General features: G+C 38.5%; 1 protein-coding gene across 1 annotated transcript; it reads left to right on the forward strand.

Annotated features, from left to right (window-relative positions):
* Positions 1-300: 300 nt before the first annotated feature.
* Positions 301-18805, forward strand: LOC104502142 (caspase-7-like; the record flags this gene model as incomplete). The annotated part of the gene is made up of 4 exons (XM_010146069.1): positions 301-413; positions 16940-17088; positions 17995-18123; positions 18630-18805. Coding segments are annotated over exons 1-4 (567 nt in total), but the record flags the coding sequence as incomplete, so codon positions are not given.
* Positions 18806-20331: the final 1526 nt, after the last annotated feature.

The raw sequence follows: 20331 nt of genomic DNA on the forward strand, positions 1-20331 counted from the left end.
ATTTTCTTGCTTTCTTCCCAACATACTTCTTTCCAGACGATCAGAACCTTTCTGGGAATTAGTCATAAGGTCTTTCACCATAAAATGATTTTCACTTTTGTTCTTACTGGGATGTGCATGTGCATGTCATGTTAAATCAGGGCCAGAAATCTATAGTCAGCCTTATGTGACAAAGTATGATACAGTAGAACTGACTAACAACCTTATCTGTATCTGCTTTAATGGTTTGGTTTATAGAAGTATATCTAAAATTATGGTGTTCATTGAGAGACTCTTACATTCTTGTACTTTTATTGGTAGATGTTGGGAGATCAGCATGTCGATAGCTCTACTCAAGAGGGAGGTGATGAAGATCATGGTGACGTAGTTGATGCAAGGCCAGACAGAACTAGCAGGTTCTTACTTTTTGGAAAGTAAGTTACTACTATTATTCCTGTTACTGTTGTATCAGCTGTCATACTGCCCTTCTGATGGGGTTTAGGAGTTCAGTTTGACATGTCCACAATGTCTTAGGTGGCCTGGAGAGGGTTTATGTTTTATTGGTTCAATATATCTGGCCTGTACCTCAGAGCATCTCTCTAGTATCACTCTATAGGGAGACCTATAGTATTTCACATAAGCTTTATTTGGTAGTCAAGAGACCACTAAGTTCATTTAGCATCAATTATAGTCCCTCATCTTAAACACTGCTCTTTGATGGAGCTGGGAATTAAATATGCCATTAATTATCTATTTTACTGCATTGAGCTCAGCTAATCTTCAGCATCATTGGAATCCCCTGCTGACTATTTAAGATAGTTTAAAGCCTGGATGTGCCATCGAGGTTGTAGCACAAAGCAGCCTCACTGAGTCTAGAGATGTAACCCATTACAGAATAAATTAAAAGCCTTTCATTTTAAAATATAGTAGTTTCACTGAAGCATAAGCTTACTTCCATTAAACGTTTAGGAAGCAAGAACTATGTACATCTTGTCTGTACTCCAGAAAACATTAGATAAATGCGATCAAAAATGCAAAAGATGAAAAATGAATATGCAAAATTTACAAATACTATTTACAATTTACAAATACTATTGAATATCAGCAAATGGCTACTTCACGTTGTGAGCTTAATGGATTTAGAGAGATTTTGTTAGTCTTTTGTTACAAAGACTACTGTATTTACAGAGAGGCTTTGAGGGTTTTTTGCTCTTGGACATTTGCATTCAAGTGAACACTGTAATTCAGAGAAAGTACATGGAGAATGTAATTTTATTTTGGCTGCTTATTATATGAGTCTAATGGGGGTAAGAAATCTGTGAGAGCAGTGAAGATGCTTTAGTTTTAGAAGACTTCTGTTGTACTGTTAAGCAAATGACTTTCCTTTCTCTGTCTCATTTTATCATTCCTCAAATATGTTTTATGATATGTATGTGTATTATTAATTTTAACAAAATTACATCATGGAAAATAGACAATGTGACATTAGTTTCTAAATCTTGCCAAACACTTTTCAAATGTTTAAAACTTTCTAAAATGTATTTTAATATCTGAATTGGTCTTTATAAGAAGCGATATGCTAATACTGTTGTTAAATTATGCAACTCAAAGCTGATCATTCCCCGAAGAAAAGGCAATAACCAGCTTTTCTATCACTTTTTCCTCCTGTAAGAAATTTTTCAAATTATTTGTCTATGCATCAGTTTGAGGCATTCATCTTTTGGGAACTCCTTGAATACAATTTGGAACACTTTTCTTTAGAAGAAAAATATGCTCAGATTAAATATGACATAATTGAGAAGATTCAACTTAGATTTTGTAGAAAAAAAAATTAAGTCAGAAAAATTTATCAGAGTTTCTTGAAGAAAGTGGTAATTGCCTAAAGAGGAATGAGCTGGTTGACAGTGAAGGACTTAAAGATCCAAAAACAATGACAAGGGCTTTGTCTTAGAGAAACAAAAACTCTTTGACCCAAAAGAAGTTAGGTGAGAAATGTGTGAGTATAAAGTAAGAAGGGATATGACCTAAAATAATAACCATAATGGAGTAGAAAGTGAATAGAGAATGATAGTTGTGCCTCACAGGAAATCTAGGGGACATCAATGAAAAGTTTATGCAGTTGTTTTAAACAACTGCTAAGATGTAATTTTGACATAGTGCAGAATGCAGCTGTAGAACTCAAAGTCACAAGATATGCCAATGTCAAGATTTTAGGTGAGTTTAGAAAAGATTAGATGTATTTGTGGAAGAAAAGTCCAGTGGGAATATTGATATTAAAATCTTTGGTGCATGATGTTCCTGAATCAGATTTCTGAGAGACTGTATTCTGTATCCCGTTTCTTTTGTTTGTCTTCTTAAAACTCATTACTGGTCAATACCAGATACAAGGGTAGAAACCAGCATGGCTCTGTGTCTTAATTGCCAAGACTTCATTTTGGCAACATAATGAAATTAATACCTGTAAAATAAGATGTTTAGAAAGCTTTAGACTGACGACAATTTTATGGTCCCTTGCTTTGTTTAAGCAACCCAACTTTTACCAGCTGTGCAGTACTTTCAATGAAATTCTACGTTGTATTTCATTTATTGCTTAAAATATATAAGCTCAATAGGAAAACAAGTAACTGGTATTATTAAATAAGCACATTAATTTTAATTTAAGAGAACAGAGCAGTGAGAAACTGAATTCAAAGCCATGCAGGAAGACCAGCAGTTTCCAGTAGCTTCACAGCTCCAATTCACCATTCTCTGGCTGTGACTGGAGATTTATCTAGCAAGATCAGTAAGTAGAAACTTACTCACTACAGCATATTTCTCTCAGAGAGGTCCACGAGCCTGCTTTACCATGGAGGCTATGATGCCCAGAACAAGCCATGGAGTCAGCAGGTTCTGGCTGCGTCACGGTTTAGGGGAATTATCTTCTACGTATTTCCTTTTCTTTAAAATAGTACTTAGTTAAAGGAGGTGGTGAAAAATTGTTTGGTGGGGGAGAGATGGAAGAACTAAGTTTTGGATTAACATCTGCTGGTGGTGCTTGGTTTAGGGGTTTTTTTAGCCACTAGATGGCAGGAGGGTATTAATTTTGTTTAATGCAAAAATCACTTGCTCACACTTGAACTGTCAATATTTAGGACTGCTTGTGGGCTTCAGTAAAGAAGCATCATGCAGAAGAGGGTAGATGTTAGTACTATCTAGGTACCAGTTTTATTCTAACTTAACTGTATAGAACCATTTGTCCTCTGGTTATTTTTATCTACTCCAGCCCTACTGTCTTGTTTTACAGTCAATATTCTCTTGTCTGGAAACAGAAAGCATGATTTAAATACATATTTAAGAATTCTTAGAAATACCTAGTTAACAACTGAAACTGTGATTCTGTAGTGCCCTTAGTTCATAAACAGGAAATATATTGTAAGAACATCTCACTGAGGAATTTGAGGGGCTTGTAGGGTGCACTGACATAGAGTCATCAAGAGTAGTACTTCAGCTCTTTAACACTGCAACCCCAAAATATCAGGAAAGTATTTTTTTCTGCCAAGTCAGGCCACTATAAAGTTTGAGACTTTTCATTTTAATTAATTTGGAAGTTTGCTGGAAAGATCAGTGTCTAGCTTGCCTCCTGTAGTTAGTTCGCTGGTTCTGATAGTTATAGTTGTGATCTCTACCAGGTTTGTAAACTAGTATTTAGACAAGCTAACTATCAGTGTATTTTCCCAAAAGAAGATTCACACATATATAGGTTTTCTTTTCATTTGTATGGTGGTTATTCGGCTTAAAGGGCATCAAAGTGGGGAAGCACACTTTACCGAAGCTGACTATTTTAACTTCATGACCCTTGTCTCAGTATAGCCATAAAAATAAAAAAATAAATAGCATTGTCCTATAGATATTAATTTCTGAAATTCACCCTCAGATGAACCTCAGCTTTGGAGCTTTAACAGGTGAGGAAGGTTGTCTTTGTTTCATCTTTGCTCTTCTGTTGTTCTCTTGAACCTTGGAGAGTTGTTTTCCATCCACTTTTGATTACCAACAGCTTGGTTTTATTTGTTTTGTAAGAAGCTGCTTTGCCCATAACTTCATGAAGAACAGTTTTACAGTGATGCAGGTGTTGTCCAGAGTTGCCCATTTTGTACTTTTTGGGCCATTTGAAAACACGGGGACTGATCTGTGATGGGTTGACCCTGGCTGGACACCAGGTGCCCACCAAAGGCATTCTATCACTCCCTCTCAACTGGTCGGGGGAGAGAAAATACAAAGAAAGGCTCATGGGCTGAGTGAAGGACAGGGAGATCACTCAGCAATGACTGTCACAGGCAAAACAGGTTTGACTTAGGGAAATCAGTTTAATTTAATTTATTACCAATCAAATTAGAGTAGGATAATGAGAAATACATTTTTAAAACACCTTCCACCCACCCCTCCCTTCTTCCCGGGCTTAACTTTACTCCTGATTTTCTCTATCTCCTCCTCCTCAGCAGCACAGAGGGGTTTACAGTCAGTTCATCACACATTGTTTCTGCTACTCCTTCCTCAGACTCCTCACACTCTTCCCCTACTCAAACATGGGGTCCTTCTCATGGGATACAATCCTCCACAAAAGTCTCCAATGAGAGTCCTTCCCACAGGCTGCAGTTCCTCATGAACTGCTCCAGTGTGGGTCTTCCACAGGGTCACATGTCCTGCTCCAGCATGGGCTCCTCCCTCCATGGGTCCTCGGATCCTTCCAAGAGCCTGCTCCAGTACAGGCTTCCAGATGGGTCAAAGCCTCCTTTGGGCATCCACCTGCTCTGGTGTGAGGTCCTCCACGAGGTGCAGGTGTATCTGCCCAACTATGGACCTTCATGGGCTGCAGGGGGACAGCCTGCCTCGCTATGGTCTTCACCATGGGCTACAGGGGAATCTCTGCTCTGATACCTGGAATATCTCCTCCCCCACCTTCTTCCCTGACTTTGGTGTCTGCAGGGGTGTTTCTCTCATGTTTTCACTCCTCTCTCTGGTTGTCATTGCACAGTTTTTTTTCCCCTCCTTTTTTAATATGTGTATGAGAGGTGTTGATGGTGGGCTCATCCTTGGCCAGTGGCAGGTCCATCTTGGAGCCGGCTGGCATTGGCTCCATTGGACATAGTAGGGGAAGCTTTTTCAGCAGCTTCTCACAGACGCCACCCCTGTAGCCCCCCCACTACTAAAACCTTGCCACTCTAACCCAATACAGTGATCTTAGAAATTAATGATGTCCTTTGTAGAAAAAGTACTACTGCTAGCACTGTATGCTTATGAAGGAGCTGTACTGGTCTCCACTGCACCAGTGTCAGCTGTTCTGTCTTGAACTTCATGTGTTCCCATCCAGATTATGCCTTCAATGATACCTCATCTTTTTCATCATAACTGACAGTTTTAAAATTAAATGTGCAGTTCTGTTACAGGTTATTCAGTGACAGGATATCACAGACCTTTACAAAATAAATACTGGTAAGAAAAGTAACTCTTTTATCCTTAGATAGAATAAAAATAGCAAGTTACTTTAAAACAAATACCAACTGATGAATCATTATCTGAAGTTATGCACTGGGCTGCAACTCAGAGGTCTGAACTGAACAGTTGATTCAGCCTCACATTTCTTTATGTCTCCAAGAAAATCACTGTGCGTCTTAGTCTATCCTGTAAACCATCTTTCCTTTTACTATCCCAACTCGAAAGTCTAGCACAACGTAATTTTAATTTTGTTTAGAGTTGGTAGGTTCTGCTTTGCACAATCTAAATATCAGTGCATTTTCCCCCAAAGCGCTGAACATAAATTTCAGAAGCCATAGGTTCCAGTATCTATAGTGTCTTAAAGTTAATTTCCACAAAGTCAATAAAGAGATTTTAACACAGATCAACAGAGGTGTTTCTTTCTCATTACTCTCTTTTAAACAGAGGTTGCCTTTTTATTTTTTGTTATTGCAGTGTTTGTCAGACCTGGAACCCAACTTTTGGACAACGCTGCAGAAGTATTTAATGATTACAGTTACTGTGGTTGGTGCTTGTACCTTCCCTTGGACACTTACTGGATGTACTGTATAGGAAATGCCCAAGTATCTTGAAATAGTGTCTGGTCTCAAGTTTCAAGTCTCATTAGTTCACAGTCAATGCTTGTTTCCAGTCACCTTAGAGATTTTATCTTGTGAAGCACTGCAAGCATTGGGTTATACATAAACTGTATCTGTAGCAATCACAACCGTGAGTCAATTACCCTAATTCCTTTTTAGTGTAGTAATTTATTTCCTTCATTACAACAAACTCTGGGCTGTCATCATACAAAATTCGGAGGAAGGCTATTATGTAGTGTCATTTTTAAGCTTCCAAAGGAATCAAAACCACATTACGCCAAATTTATAATAAACCAAAACTGTTGAAGTGTAAATATATAGGAAATAGTTCTATGAAATAGAATACAAAGAGGTTTTGAAAACTGTGTGTGTTAATTTGCAGTATAGATATATTTATTGCGTACATATCGTAGCAATAGTGGATGAGGTTTTGAGAGAGGGAAGATGTATGAAAAAACACAGTCTGCTGTCCGTCCTCCATCTCAAGATCTGCTGTATTTTCCTGCTCTCTTACATAGAAACAGTGATAGAATCAGAGCGATGGGAGCGTGTTTTCCGCTTGTCAGCAAAGGTGGATCAGGCCTGCATGACCTCAGCTTGCAGGGTGATAGCTATGAGGGTTTGAATAGCCCCACAGAAAAGTCCAGTGTGACCCACTGCTGACACATGCAAATCCTTGGGCCTGAACACAGAGAGCATCCTGTTTCACTCTCCATGTAACCCTGAGCATGGTGGGCTCCTAGCATTAGCAAAGAAGATTAGCCTTGCTCTTGAGGACAAGCTGAAGCTGTTTTCAGATGCAGTGTGGAGTACCATTTGATGATGAGCCCAGGTACTGTAGAATGCTACTTCTCTCCTTCCTTCTCTGCCACCCGTTTGGAACTCTCATGAGTGAATACCCTAGAAGAGTTTAGTTTCAGTGCTTAGATCAACCTAATTTTAACTCCACTGGCAATTTGCAATTGCTAATCCTAGCCAGAGTGTTCTCTGAGAAATAGTATTTGGGGAGGTTGCTTTATTTGGAGTCATTTTCCAAACAGTCCATATACCAGTATATATACCAATATATATATATTTAGCTATCATAATAGCTATGATAGGTAAGAGAGGCTTCATCTTTTTGTCATGAAATTGGCAGTTGCCTGTGTACGTTATACTGCCTAGAATATGATCATGCAAGATTTCAGTTTCCAGAACACCCATGGAAGGCATGCACATGCAAGTTTTCCAGAAACCAGCAGAAAGCCTTTCAGCAAACAATATTATTTGTAAAATTTTACCTTTTGAATGTTATTTTAATATTATGTTGCATACGATATCATGAGGCCTGCACAGCAGATACCATGCAACTAATTTAGGAGCTGAAGCTGAATTACAAATTGATGGTTGAGAGTTTAGAACTTACTCTTTGCGTCCTCTCTGCTGCAGGTAATACACCACAGAATTGTCATGTAAGCTGTAAATGATACTTAAAATACTAAGTACACTAAGACTAGGATACTGCTACCTGTTTGTTTATCTTCCTCTTGTCTTTTTTTAAGTGTTGCAAAATGTGGACAATATTAGACTTAATAGTTCGTGTTGAAACTTCTTTTATAAAGAGTAGCTGGCTTAGCCCCACTGTGCTTCATCTGCTTCCTTTATATATAATAAATAAAATTGCAGCCATAGGTTTGATTTGAATTAATGTTAAGGCCCTCACTAATACATAGTTAAAAGGAGAGTAAGACATATTTAGGTGTAATTATCGGAACTCCAAAGATGTATATAATATAAAAAGTGTACCAGGAGTTGTAGACTGAGGCTTGGTCTTCCACAGAGCTCAACTCCTTTCATTACACAGTGAGTTTCTAGTAGTCCTGAACTGGGTTTCTCTGTTTTTCAAGTTCTTAGAGAAGATTCTTCCTCCTAACTGGAGAAGGGTTTGAAACTAAAATGGGATGAGGGATTTAAAATGTATGTAGTTTCTCTAACTAAATTGAAAGGTAATTTGCTTGTACTATACATAGTGTACTGTACAGATAGATACACAGGAGGTGGAAAATCAGAAGATAGGAGGTACTTTTTCCACTGGATCCATAAAAGGATCTTTTAAAAAAAGATTTGACATAAATCTAAAAGGTGTTCTGTAGCTTAAACAGAAGCTGCAGGTTTGTAGAAACTACTGAATGAGGGTTTGTGGCTTGCTATGCAAGAGGCCGAATGAAAAGCATGCTGACGCTCGGGTGAGTCAGTTACTGCAGTTACCATGGTGCAGCTCAGGAGCTGGGTTTGGTCACCTCCGAGCCTGTTGCAGCTGTGAAGCTTTGTGGTAGGTGTGGCCTTGTGTGATTCAAGCGAATACGCCTTAGACTGTGGTTGCACAGGAACAGAGAGGTAGCCATTGCTGTAGTTCAGCTGAGCGGCTGCAGTGGGAAGCTGGGGTGTCTTGACTGTTAAGCCAAGGTCCCAGAGGCCTTTAGGGCTATAGTATGCTTTGGGAAAGTGCCATATTCTGTGGACTGCATTCCTGTCACTTTTGGAGTTGACATTAAACAATCGTGTGTGGTCACTAGCGGTTTTATCGTTTCAGGGAAGCTAGTGTGGTAACCAAAGACAGGAATTTGTCTGTGGACTGACAAGCACTGTAAACCTCCACAGTGGACAGCAACAATGCCTTGGTTTCAGCATTTTTTTCTGGGAGGCATTTGGCAGTGAAACATCTCACACACTCTGGACATAAACATTGTACAGTTGTACAAAATAGTGGATTTTAAATTAATTCTGTGATTTACACTACTATCACCTTGGAAAGAAGCCATAAGATCTGCAGTTGTTTTATGAAACAAGTTTGTTTAGGGTCCATTTTGTAATGGAATAACTCAGACCAAGAGGTACAGAGTTGCAGAAGCACGATTCACACTCAGTTCTCCATCCAGAGCACAGCTGGTGGCTCTTAGCACGTCACGGACCATATCCCCACAGCTGAGCATTTTGGTTTAATACTTTTCTTCAGGTTAGCATAGCTAGCATATAATCTTAATAAATAATTTTCTACTTTTGGAGGTGATGTAGCATGCTACTGGAAACTTAGGGAAACGCCAGGATTTCTTAAAAAAAAAATAAAGTATTATGCAAATTTTCTGCAAAATCTGTAGCAGTACTGCTACATGCATCACAGTAAGAAAGAAAGGATGTTTTTAATATGACACTGTTTTATTGGCTGAATGAACTCAGACTCGTCTTGGGCAAAGAATTTGTTAATGATAGTTTAGGTCTGTTCCGCCTTTATTATTAAGTTTATAAATTCAAAGAAATAGTCCCATTGTTTACGTTTCTTTAAGGACTGCCACAACAATATTTTCCTTTCAAAATCAGTGTGTTTACAGTTATAAGGAGGGCTTGAGACAGGGGTTTCTGCAGAAACAATAGGTACTGTCTCCGTTAGCTCCCTTCCTAGTTTCAGGTTCGTTCAAGCAAGAGGCTTTGCCTCTGGTGACTTTTATGCTGGCTTTGATTAGTCAGCTGACTGTCTAGTTCCAAAGATGTCCTTAAGAAGTCATGAACTAATTAGCTGTTCAAAAAGAAGCTGGAGGCTAAATAATGTCACAAACAGGCATTATTTTACCACCTGAGTGGTCCTGTCACTTTTAAGACCACCTCTTAGGAGGAAAGTGGAGTGCGTTCATTCAGGCTGTGGTGTTCGAGTGAGCACACTTGCCATTTCCCTTTATTCCACCCCTTGCCAAAAACGAGTTGCAAGGTTTAGGCACTTCAGCAGAGTGGCATATGAAGATGCAAGGGTTGCACAGACTTTATATGTCATCGATAAATATGAACTTCAGACTCCAGTGTTAGTAGTTTGGCATGTTTCACTATAATTTAAAATTTCTTTAATGGACAAAACAAGAGCAATTTCTGTTAGAGGGAACAGAAATCTGGGACCATTTGCCTGGTTTTTGTTTTAGTGTTCTGGGGTTTGTTTGTATTGTGTCATTTATGTTTGCTATTCTAATTTGCAGGTGCCAGTTTTCATGCCTTTTGTGTAAGACATCTCCTTGATGTAGTAAGCAATATAGGTGAAATAATGTTTAAATGCTTTTGGGGAACTTTTATGTTCCAGTTTTGTAGGACCTCTCTTCTTCTCTCTTCTAAATGAAGACTTCCTATTATGTTGAAAAGATTCTGACTTCAGTATTAGGATTTTTTCAAATTTTCTTTTGGCTTTTATATTGGCATATTTTAAAACAGCCTTCTACGGACTTATTATTTTGTTGGTGCTAATCTATCAAAAGTCAGCAGTCATTTGCTAATAACTTTCAGAAGGGAAACTGAAAGTATGCAATATTTACTTGACCTTCCTCCTCTGTAACTAGTGTTGCCTCTTTTTCCTCAGGAGGTTTTTGCTTCAGCTGTTGAGCTGTTTTCAGTTTATCTACTGGCACAAAACTTGGAAGCCTGAGTAACCTTTGTTTAAAAAAAGATTGTGAGGGATAGTATTTATTTTCCTGATTTACAGTTATATTTAACCTTTTTCAAAAGAGTCCTCGATAAGGTGTTATCTGTCTGTAAAAAGAGAGATGAAAACTGCACCTGCCATTGGAGTATATTCAGGAGGAAAGGTTCATGAGCTCCTAGGGTGTGTCAGGTTGGAAACAGATCTGAGATCTCCCAAATGCCAGTATCTTTTGCAGTGGCTTCTGTTAGCGTGTATTGTGGGCTTTGCTACATATAGATGTAGTATTTGGTCTAGCCCTTATGTTAATGTTTCATTCTTATAACATGTAATTTATGCTTTCTGATTTCTGACAGTAAAGGAATATTCGTTTCTGTAAAAGACAATTCAAGTAGAGACACATTCTTTTTGGTCAGAAGTGTTCTTGCTCTGCCAACCTGATGCAATATTAATGGGAAAAGGCAAGAGGATAATCTGTTATTTTCATGCAGCTCTAAATCTGCATGACACTTTGCCAAAACGGATCTGACAAAGAACAAAGAGTCTGCCTTAAAGAACTTAAGATCTAAAAAGCTCCAGTCAGGTTTAACAAGTGTCTTTTGCTTGTTATTGCCAATAGATTTCAAGAGAAAAAAAAATAAAGAGGGTAGAGTGTACAGTAATTAGAGGTGTACTAAATATGATGAAATTAGGCTGGATAAAAGTATTAAAGCTGGTGGTTTGGAGAGAAGGTTATCTAGGAGTAAGACAATGCGTCATCATTGGAAAGCACCAGATGTATTAACAGACCACTAATTATTGAGACTAAGGTAGAAACGTAGAACAAGATACTGAACATTGATTTGTCTGTTTTATGAATTGTTTCTTGTTTACTTCTTTTGGAAGAATAGGTCTGAACAGGTCTCCAGTACACTCAGTTTTACTATACATGGCTTGGTGACACTTTGTGAATTCAAACACAAACCTCTCTGCATTTTCATTGTTTCCTGGCTATCCTTGACCCACCTACTTAAAAAAAAAAAGAAATCCAATCCAGGATTTTTCCCCAGGAGAGCGAAAGTAGTACTTGTGATGAGCAGTAGACGTAAACATCATTTAAACTGTGCATACAATAATGGAAGCAGTGGGGGTTTTTAGACAGGGCAGCATAGAGCCACACAAACTGCATAAAATCCAGTCAGCAATATAGGCTACCTAAGTTTCTTCAGTGGTCTTCAAACTAATGTATTGTCCCGTACACTTACTCCACAGTATTGTAACTCAGTGGGAAATTTATTGAAATGAAGCCTTTGAAAGAAGTCCCCAAATGTAAAAGTCATAAAGGAAATATCTCAGTTGTTTGTAGTAGAATAAAGAGCATTGCGGTCCTAAGATTCCTTGTGTCCCATAATACTAAGTATGCGAAAGTTCTGGCGAATGTTGATTGATAGGTTACTGAGAATATTTGTGCTATGGTCTTTCCCACTGTACCACTGCTATAAGCCATTATCGGCTTATAGAAGTTATATATGTTTCCCACTGTACCACTGCTATAAGCCATTATCAGTCACTCAGAAGTTATATATGATTGCGTATTGTGTTAAAGAAGCGTGCCAGAGGAAAAACTGTCATGATGTTCTGTGATATTCCTTATCAAGTAAAGCCCAGATTTACTGAACTTCATAGAGCGAGGCAGAGTTCATTTCTTTTGTTTGCGTGTACTTTGAATAGAAACGAATGTGATCAATTGAGCTTTGTCTACCTGCCTCTGAATGCCCAACTTCCTTAAACTGCGTAGTATCATCATGGTAGAATTTTTTAATCTGCTTACATTTTTCAATAAAGCCACAAAAGTCCCCAACTTTCCTGGGAGAGAAGGGACTATATTTATTTTCAAAGCCCAGATATCCCTCTGTAATATCATTTTCAGAGTTTGTTTTGATTAACACATTAATTTCCTCTTAGAAAAGCAAACAAAGAGAAAAAAAAACAGAGAGGAAACTCTTCTCATCCTGTGACTGGGAAGTGATGATCATGAAATTTGTCTTTATTCATCCATTCCTCTGCCCATAAGGCTGTTTAAGAGACTGCTCTTTCCCAGGCGGAGCTGTTTCTTCTGTGTGCTTGGTGTCACATTGCTTTTAAGGCCAAGCAGCTCATGTTTTCAGAAGAGCTACATTATCTGTCGTCACTCTTTTCAATCACTGTTAAAAGTTGAGCTTTAGAAAGATTTCACTTTCTTCTTAATGTTTCACTTCCATCCCCTCTTCTCTTGGGAACTTTCCCTGCATTGTGCTGGTACTGTTCCGAGGGGAGCCCATTACAGTTGCAGCAGACCAGCTTTCTTAGGGCAGGTTTGTTTACAGTCACTGGCCTTTACAGCATGCACAAAGGTGGGCAATCCCAGCCTACACAGCTGGCATTCATGATGTAACGTGAAGACCCTCACTTTGGAAAGACATCACACAACACCTGAAGTTAAGCAGCTGGTTCTCACTGAAACACTCGTTACTCTGGAGGGCAGGCGACCTGAGCCCAAGAGTTTGGCTGTAGCAGGTAGAAGAGATGATGAGAGACTGCAACACCCAAGGAAGACATTCTCTGCACATGGATTCATAGTATGATGGTATGTTATACTAATACATGGTAGCAAAGGAAGTGCAGGAAGATGGCAGTAGAAAGGAAGTCAATGGAGAGGAAGGTGCTAAGAGACACTGCTTTCAGTAAAATTGTTGTTGAAAATAATCTTTAGGAATAGTTAAATGTTAACAGTGATATTTTTGTCCTTAAATCTTGATATCTGTACATATTGAAAGCATAATTTACCCAAAGTGTAACAGAAAGTTTGCTGTGGTAAGTAGCAGTCTAGATAATCAAGTTCACTACTAGTGTGAGTGATATATCTCCGTTGACTTTGACAGAATTTTAGCTACTCATGGCAATAAAAAATTTGGCCTTTACTATTTAAAAGTTCCATAATAAAATGCTGTAATGTTATGGGTAACTTTGATTTTATATTTGAAAAGTGAGAAATTGATAATAGTGATTTGAGTCTAACAGATTGAGTGTAGACTTAATGAAATCACATTCGCAGACATGCTGTTGCCAGGCCTAAGGACTAGAATCAGAGACACAGAAAGAGGGAAAATGTGCAAGCTCTATGAGGGTGCCAGAGTGGAGTTTCAGTTTTGGTGAACTCTTGACCGAAGGGAGAGAACATAAAATATGTGAGAGCACTGATAGGAAGAATATTTCTGTCTAAGGGAAAGATCAGTGACAGCTAGTGGAGTGAGGAGTTATGGGACAGTTGTAATTAAGAGCTGAAGAAAGAGTAAACTGTCATAAAATTAAAGTTTCTATTTAGTCTGGGCAAACTTGAATCCCAGAAGAGGGAAATTAAAGACACTGGATGTTAGAGAAGCGAAATGAAGTAAAACTGAGGGCAAGTGTTTTAGAACATGTTATAACAGCACTTAACTAACTAGTGAAAACCCTTTCAGAAAATATGATGATTAGAAAGCTTAGTAAGAACAACAGCAGTAAACATTTATATTAACAAGTGTACAGTTCAAAGCCTAGAAAATAAAAATTTAGCTGGAAAGCTTTATGCTTTCAGTGATAAGACAGCCTGTCACTGACAGGACATTTCCCTTAAGAACTGCTTATTACTTTATTAGTCATTATTACAAGGTCTATTTTAGCTTACTGGAACTGAAGAGTTGGACCTTACTCTGTCAGTTTAGTCTGGTCAGGCAATTCTCACATTGCGCTGTGTTTGCACCGAAAACAAGCTTCCAAAGCCAGTTTGTCTCTGGACTGCAGGCCCAGGCTGTGTATACTCCACAACCTTTGCTTCCTTATTTATTCAGTTTGGACAGATAGCAAAAGATTTTTGGAACTTTTTATTGTCTGAAAGTAAAGAAACAATAGCTGTGACCCTACAAAGCCTGCTGTGATTGCTTAGTGTCTCATTAGCCTGTTCAGCTTGCGAGGAGTCATTAGGACAAAGCCATACTGTCCTCTGTAAAGGAATGGGGAAAGGATACTAACGTCTGCTGCTGTGCTGATGAGGGCTGTCTGTGACATTTGACATTGACTGACACGAAGCTTTCAGTATGCTTTTGGGAATACCAGTCCCTAAAACGCCCAAATTTTTCCGCATGAATGAGCGCACACTATTAAACTCGGAAGTGGTTTCAGAGAAGTTGTGTGGCTACATTATGGTGCCACCTAACCCCAGCTGTTATTTTCAGTGAGGCTTTCTGTGGGGTAACATGGCTGCTCTAACATCACTTCCAGCACTTTAGGAGAGCAGACGGTGCAATCATGATACTATACTGCTCGTGTGGATCTGTCCGGAGCATTCACAACTGTTCAGGGGTTGGTCAGAAACAGAAATTTGTGTACAACCCCCCTGAAAATATCCTATTGTGTGTAACAGCCACTGTTAGTCATGCAGCTTTTTCAGGAAGTCAGTGAAGCCAGATAAATCTGTAGAAACTTGAATCCAATGTAGACTGAGGAAATTAGCCTCTTCATCGACCTGAGTGGGTATTTGTTGTTTTGAAATTTCCTTTTCTGTCTTTGCCAGAAAGCTGTCTAGTGATGTAGGACCAGGGGGAATTTTAGGCTAAAATAGGAATCCAAGATTGCTTTGAAAGTCAAATGTAATATTAACATCATACAGCTGTGGATAATTCTTTAAAATGGTTAAAATCTTTTCTTGAGGCAAAGCGTATTTAATTATTGCTCCCAGATCCCTCAAGAAGCAGTATGCAAGGAGAATATCAATACTTGCAATTTGCCAGAAAAAATCTGTACATCCAGAGTGTCAGACAAGATCCTCAAGTAGATACGATTCAATATCTTGTTTTGTAGTCTCTGAGGGAAGTCTAAGAGAGAGGATGATATTAAGATGGTCACATGTAAAAAGAATACAGAGAAAGCCTGCCAAATGCAGCTATTTAATTTGGCCCTTTATAATATAGAAGATGAGAGCATTCAAAGATAAGAAGCAGTTTTAAAATTGAATTGCAGTACCATTTGAACATAATGATTCAACTAGAGAAGGTTTGTTATAGTTTCCCATTAGCCTTGTCCTTCAGTAATAAAAAAGAGAACGCTTAAAGCTAAAAGACAACAGTTAAATCGGGAAGAAAACAGATCATCTAAACCACATTTAATCAGTTCGCAACAATCTCATGTCTACAGGCTATTCTTGAAGCAAATAGCATAGTAATTCTTTAGAAAGATGTCAGTCAGAATAGTGAAAGTACTTAAATTAATTGAGAGTATGGAAAGAATCTAATTTTGTTAAAAACAGACTGTGTTATATAGTTATTTGTGCTGCAAAAGTAGGTTGTTTTCCTCTCAGACATCGGCAGTGAATACTGTTGGATGCAGGGTGCTTGACCAAACAAGTAAAAGAGGTGCTGATACTTCTTCTGCCCTTTCCTGAGCTTTGTTTCTAACTGGGCTTGCTCCAAAACTTGTTGATAGTTCTGAGGTAGAATCAGACACTTTATAGGCTCTCACTGGCTTCACTTCTGCCTGAGGAGATCTTGCCAACATCTGAAGCCACCTGCACAGACCAAAAAGTCCACCTTTAAAATCGAGTACTGCTGAGTTCCTCTGACTTATACTTCAGGTGTGCATACTGGCTGAATTTGGTCTGTTCTTAATACTTCATTCAGAATAAATGGGTGAGTGATGTCTGTGCTGTCCCTTTGCATCTCCTTCTAATCCAATCTAACACTCCTGCATGTAGAAGAAAGGTCAGTACACCATCATATTAACAGAGAACACTTACAGCTCATTTTGGTTGGTTTGTCCGTTTTTTTAAATGAGGTTCAGTTATTGATAATTACACTAAAATGTGCTTAGTTTTTTCATAGGTTCAGACTGCCACTTGGCAGACCAAATTAATGCTTGGCCTGTTCCCATCTAGAACCTTTATCAGGAGAAACTACCTACTGCTCACTCTTAATCTTCAGAGAATTCAGGGATGATGGTGATTGAATAAACAAATGCTAGCATGCCATTGGGTAAACTGCCTATCTTCGTGTGCGTGGGTTAGCTAGTAAGGGACATCTGTCTGTCCTTACCTGATTTATTTATAGTAAAAGTAAAACATGACCAGAACCATAGTTTGTGAAAGGTTACTGCCAGCCTGGCTTCATGTTCAGGCCATTTGTTTTATCTGTGAGTCAGGATCTGCGTTCACTCCTGTTGACTGCAGTTCACTTGAGTCATTTACTGTCATCAGAATCCAATCGCATACAATAATCACTTCATGGAAATCACAAGATCTTATGCCTCAGTTTGAAATGTGAAGGAAGAAAACAAACATTAGAGGCTTAAAAACTTTGGGTAGGGCTGCCCAGATGGTTTGAGTTAAGACAAATAGACACACTGCATGTGACTGGCCACTAACAGTAATTTCATCTGGTTCACCTAGAAAAAAGAAGAATGGAGAAGAAGCCCAGCCAAAGACCTCTCTCAGTAATCAGTACCGAATTGTTACGCCCACATTCCAGTATAATATGGACTATAAGAAAGTTGGCAAATGTATTATTATAAACAACAAAAACTTTGAAGACAAAACAGGTAATGTTCTTCCTTTGCTGACACTCATTACAGACTTCAGAATTTTTATACTTTCATTAATCAGTAAGCATTTTACTTTTAGGACATGGAATTTTGATGAATATATTTATCTTTTTTGAGAAATAGATGTTCCTACAGTTTTTTCCTGTTCTTTAATACTTACATGAGAGCAGCTCTTTGCAGCGTCTTTGTAGTAAATAAATGTTTCAAAGAGCATGTCGCCTTGCTCTGTTAACTTCAAACTAAAACTTGTCCCAGAGTTTAAGGCTGCATAGTTAAAATTTGAGCTTTGGCATCTACACCCCATGTTATAACTTCTCTATCCCTGGGCTACAGCTATGAGCTACAGAAGCTGATGCCTGTAGGTGTGCTCTGATCACACTCTTGCATTTAACTTTTCAGACAATGTGCAGTCTCAAAGCAGACTGATGTTTCTGTTATAGTCAACTTTATTGGTCTTTTCCTACACACTTGGTAAACACACTAAATGAAGTATTTACTCCAGAGAATTTACATCAGTTTCTTTTACATGGGTATCAGAGAGAGTCTTTTCAGCACTTTTTCCTTGGGGTACCTTATGCATGTGTTACACTGCATAACTGAAAGAAGATAAAATCAGGCCTATGCTGAGGTCCAGGAGATCCTGTGTTGCAAGGTGCTGGAGGCATGCCAACATTTTTCAGGATAAGATACGTGTTAACACAGAGCCTTGCTTTATTTTGCGTTAAAATAAATCTCACCATTTCTTCTCAGTGCTGAGAAAGCTCTTAGAGGATTGTTTTAAAATCGTGTCACCATGACGTTGTTTAAGTTTAGTAATTATAAACCTAAAAATTTACCTTTGAACACAAGAATTGTTTGGAGTTGCGCAATGTGCAATCAACCGTATTCTTTGTTTTCTGACAGGAATGGGTACACGCAATGGCACTGATAAAGATGCTGAAGATCTAGCTAAGAGTTTTAGAAACTTAGGTTTTGAAGTTCACACATACAATGACCGAAGCCGTGATGCTATGGAAAAATTACTGAAACAAGGTAAAAGTGTGGAAGCATAGAATAATTTAGAGTGGAAAAGACCTCTGGAAGTCACCAAATCTACCACTTGCTGCAAGCAGGTCAAATTAGAACAGATTGCTTAGGCCCCACTATGTGCAATTGTCTATATAGAAAGATTCGGTTTCTGTATGGTTTAGACTTAATTCCCCACCACTTCCTCCAATGTCAGTTCAGAAATACACAGTTTTCTTGTCATATTAGGTGAAGTGCCTGTCCTGTGTGTTAGGTGAAGAGCCTTGTCTTATTAGGTAAAGAGTCCAGCCTGTTGACTCCAGTGGGCTAGACTCTAAGTCAGATGAAGGATGAATTAATGTATTCAAGGTACTCATCCCATTACTAAAAAGTGGGGTTTGTCATCTTTATCCACTTCTTATGCCTTCCAGTAGAGGTCCTCTGTATATTTAGTCTCAGAAAAATGTGTTTGCTAGATACAATTCTTGTATAAAATGTTGCTTCCTTTTGACGAAGAAGTATTTGATTTGTAGCTGCTGAGGAGAATCACAGTGATGCCGCTTGTTTTGCCTGTATCCTACTAAGCCATGGGGAAGAAGGCCTCATCTATGGCACCGATGGACCCATGGCCATCAAGAGTCTGACTGCACTGTTCAGAGGAGACAAGTGTAAAAGCCTTATAGGCAAACCCAAATTATTTTTCATCCAGGTAATAGCCCTCAGGTAAATACAGTATCCTACTGCTGCAGTGGGGAAAACATGCTCTCTTGGTTGTCTGCTCTAGAAGAGCCCTGTAGGTTAACTTACTGAATTTGGCTGGAGGTTTTGTGAAAAAATGTGTTGAGAGAAGTTGATTATGGATGACATGTATTGTTTGGTTTTAAAAGATAATTTATAAACAAGATTTACACATATATATGTTTTATATGTATATAAAGAACATATTCTCACTGAAATTACATACATGGTTTCTTTTTGTGCTTGGTAATATATGAACTTCAAAGTAGAAAGATAAACTCCCTCTTCTGCAGACAAAGCTGAGGACAGTGTGATTATCAGTAGAAATAATACACTCCAGGTCTCTTTGAATAAAGACCGTCTCTATAAATTACTGCATTCTGCTAAAAGAGGTATCTTCTCTCTCCCTTGGTAGCCTAAAAATGTATATTGCATTATTGCATTAGCATATAATTAATTGTATATAACTTAACCTTTTACAGACAGCTGTATCAAACAGTGATAACTGCCATGCCATGGCTCTGCATTCTCTTTTTTATCGTAGTATTATGTACATATGGGAGTTGCAGCAGATGTGGTTTTCCTAGGCTGTTCTGTCAATCCTCAACCTCAAAATGGAAAACTGTGTCTGTTTTAGACTCTTCATACTACTAAAGTGATGTTTCTTTGAATTCTAAATGTGGAATGGGTACGTCGTTGCCTTTAAAATGATCTTAACAAAGGCAGCCAGCTGGTGTTATGTAAGCCCATCAGACTGGTATTTTTTTGCAAGGGCTACTGCAGAGTCAAAGCTGCTGAAATGAGCTGAAACGTACCGGCCTGGACTGTGGTCCCAGTCTGCCCTTTCACTAAACCACATGATTAGGAGGAAATTTAGAATAAAAGAGAGAAATGGGGAAATGTTAAAAATGCAGTATCCTTGAAAGGGAATGGGTTGCCCAGGTTGTAGAGTCTCCATCTGTGGAGATACTCCAAACCCAACTGGACACGGTCCTGGACATCTGCTGTAGCTGTCCCTGCTTGAGAAGGGAGCTGGAACTAGCTGATCTTGGGACGTAATTTTGTTGTTCTGTGGAATGTAGTGCTACAGCAATGCCTGTCAGGAACCAAAGACAATGTGCAAAGAAAACGTCCGGAAGTGACACTGCAAAAGACATTATGTAATAATTGAGTGCTGAGGGTCGCTCTAGACTAGTAAAATTAATCTTGGTTAGAATAAATTCATGCTGACTTGCACTTTGAGAGTCTACTGAGATCCACAGCCTGGAACACTGTTACCTCCCTTTACTGTACAGGATGTATACTTTAAATTGGGCAAGCTAGCATCTTCATCACTGAACAATTAGATGTCCTCCATAATTGCATTTCTGCTTCTAATACGTGCAAAGCAATGCTTAAAACCGTATCCATTAAAAAATGTTAATGAACACTTAGTTTTATATTATTGTTCTGTTTTTACGAATGTCATATTTTATATAATTAATTTTAATAATTATT

The sequence above is a fragment of the Buceros rhinoceros genome, unplaced genomic scaffold (genome assembly GCF_000710305.1).
Source record: "Buceros rhinoceros silvestris isolate BGI_N320 unplaced genomic scaffold, ASM71030v1 scaffold5402, whole genome shotgun sequence".
NCBI lineage: Eukaryota > Metazoa > Chordata > Aves > Bucerotiformes > Bucerotidae > Buceros > Buceros rhinoceros.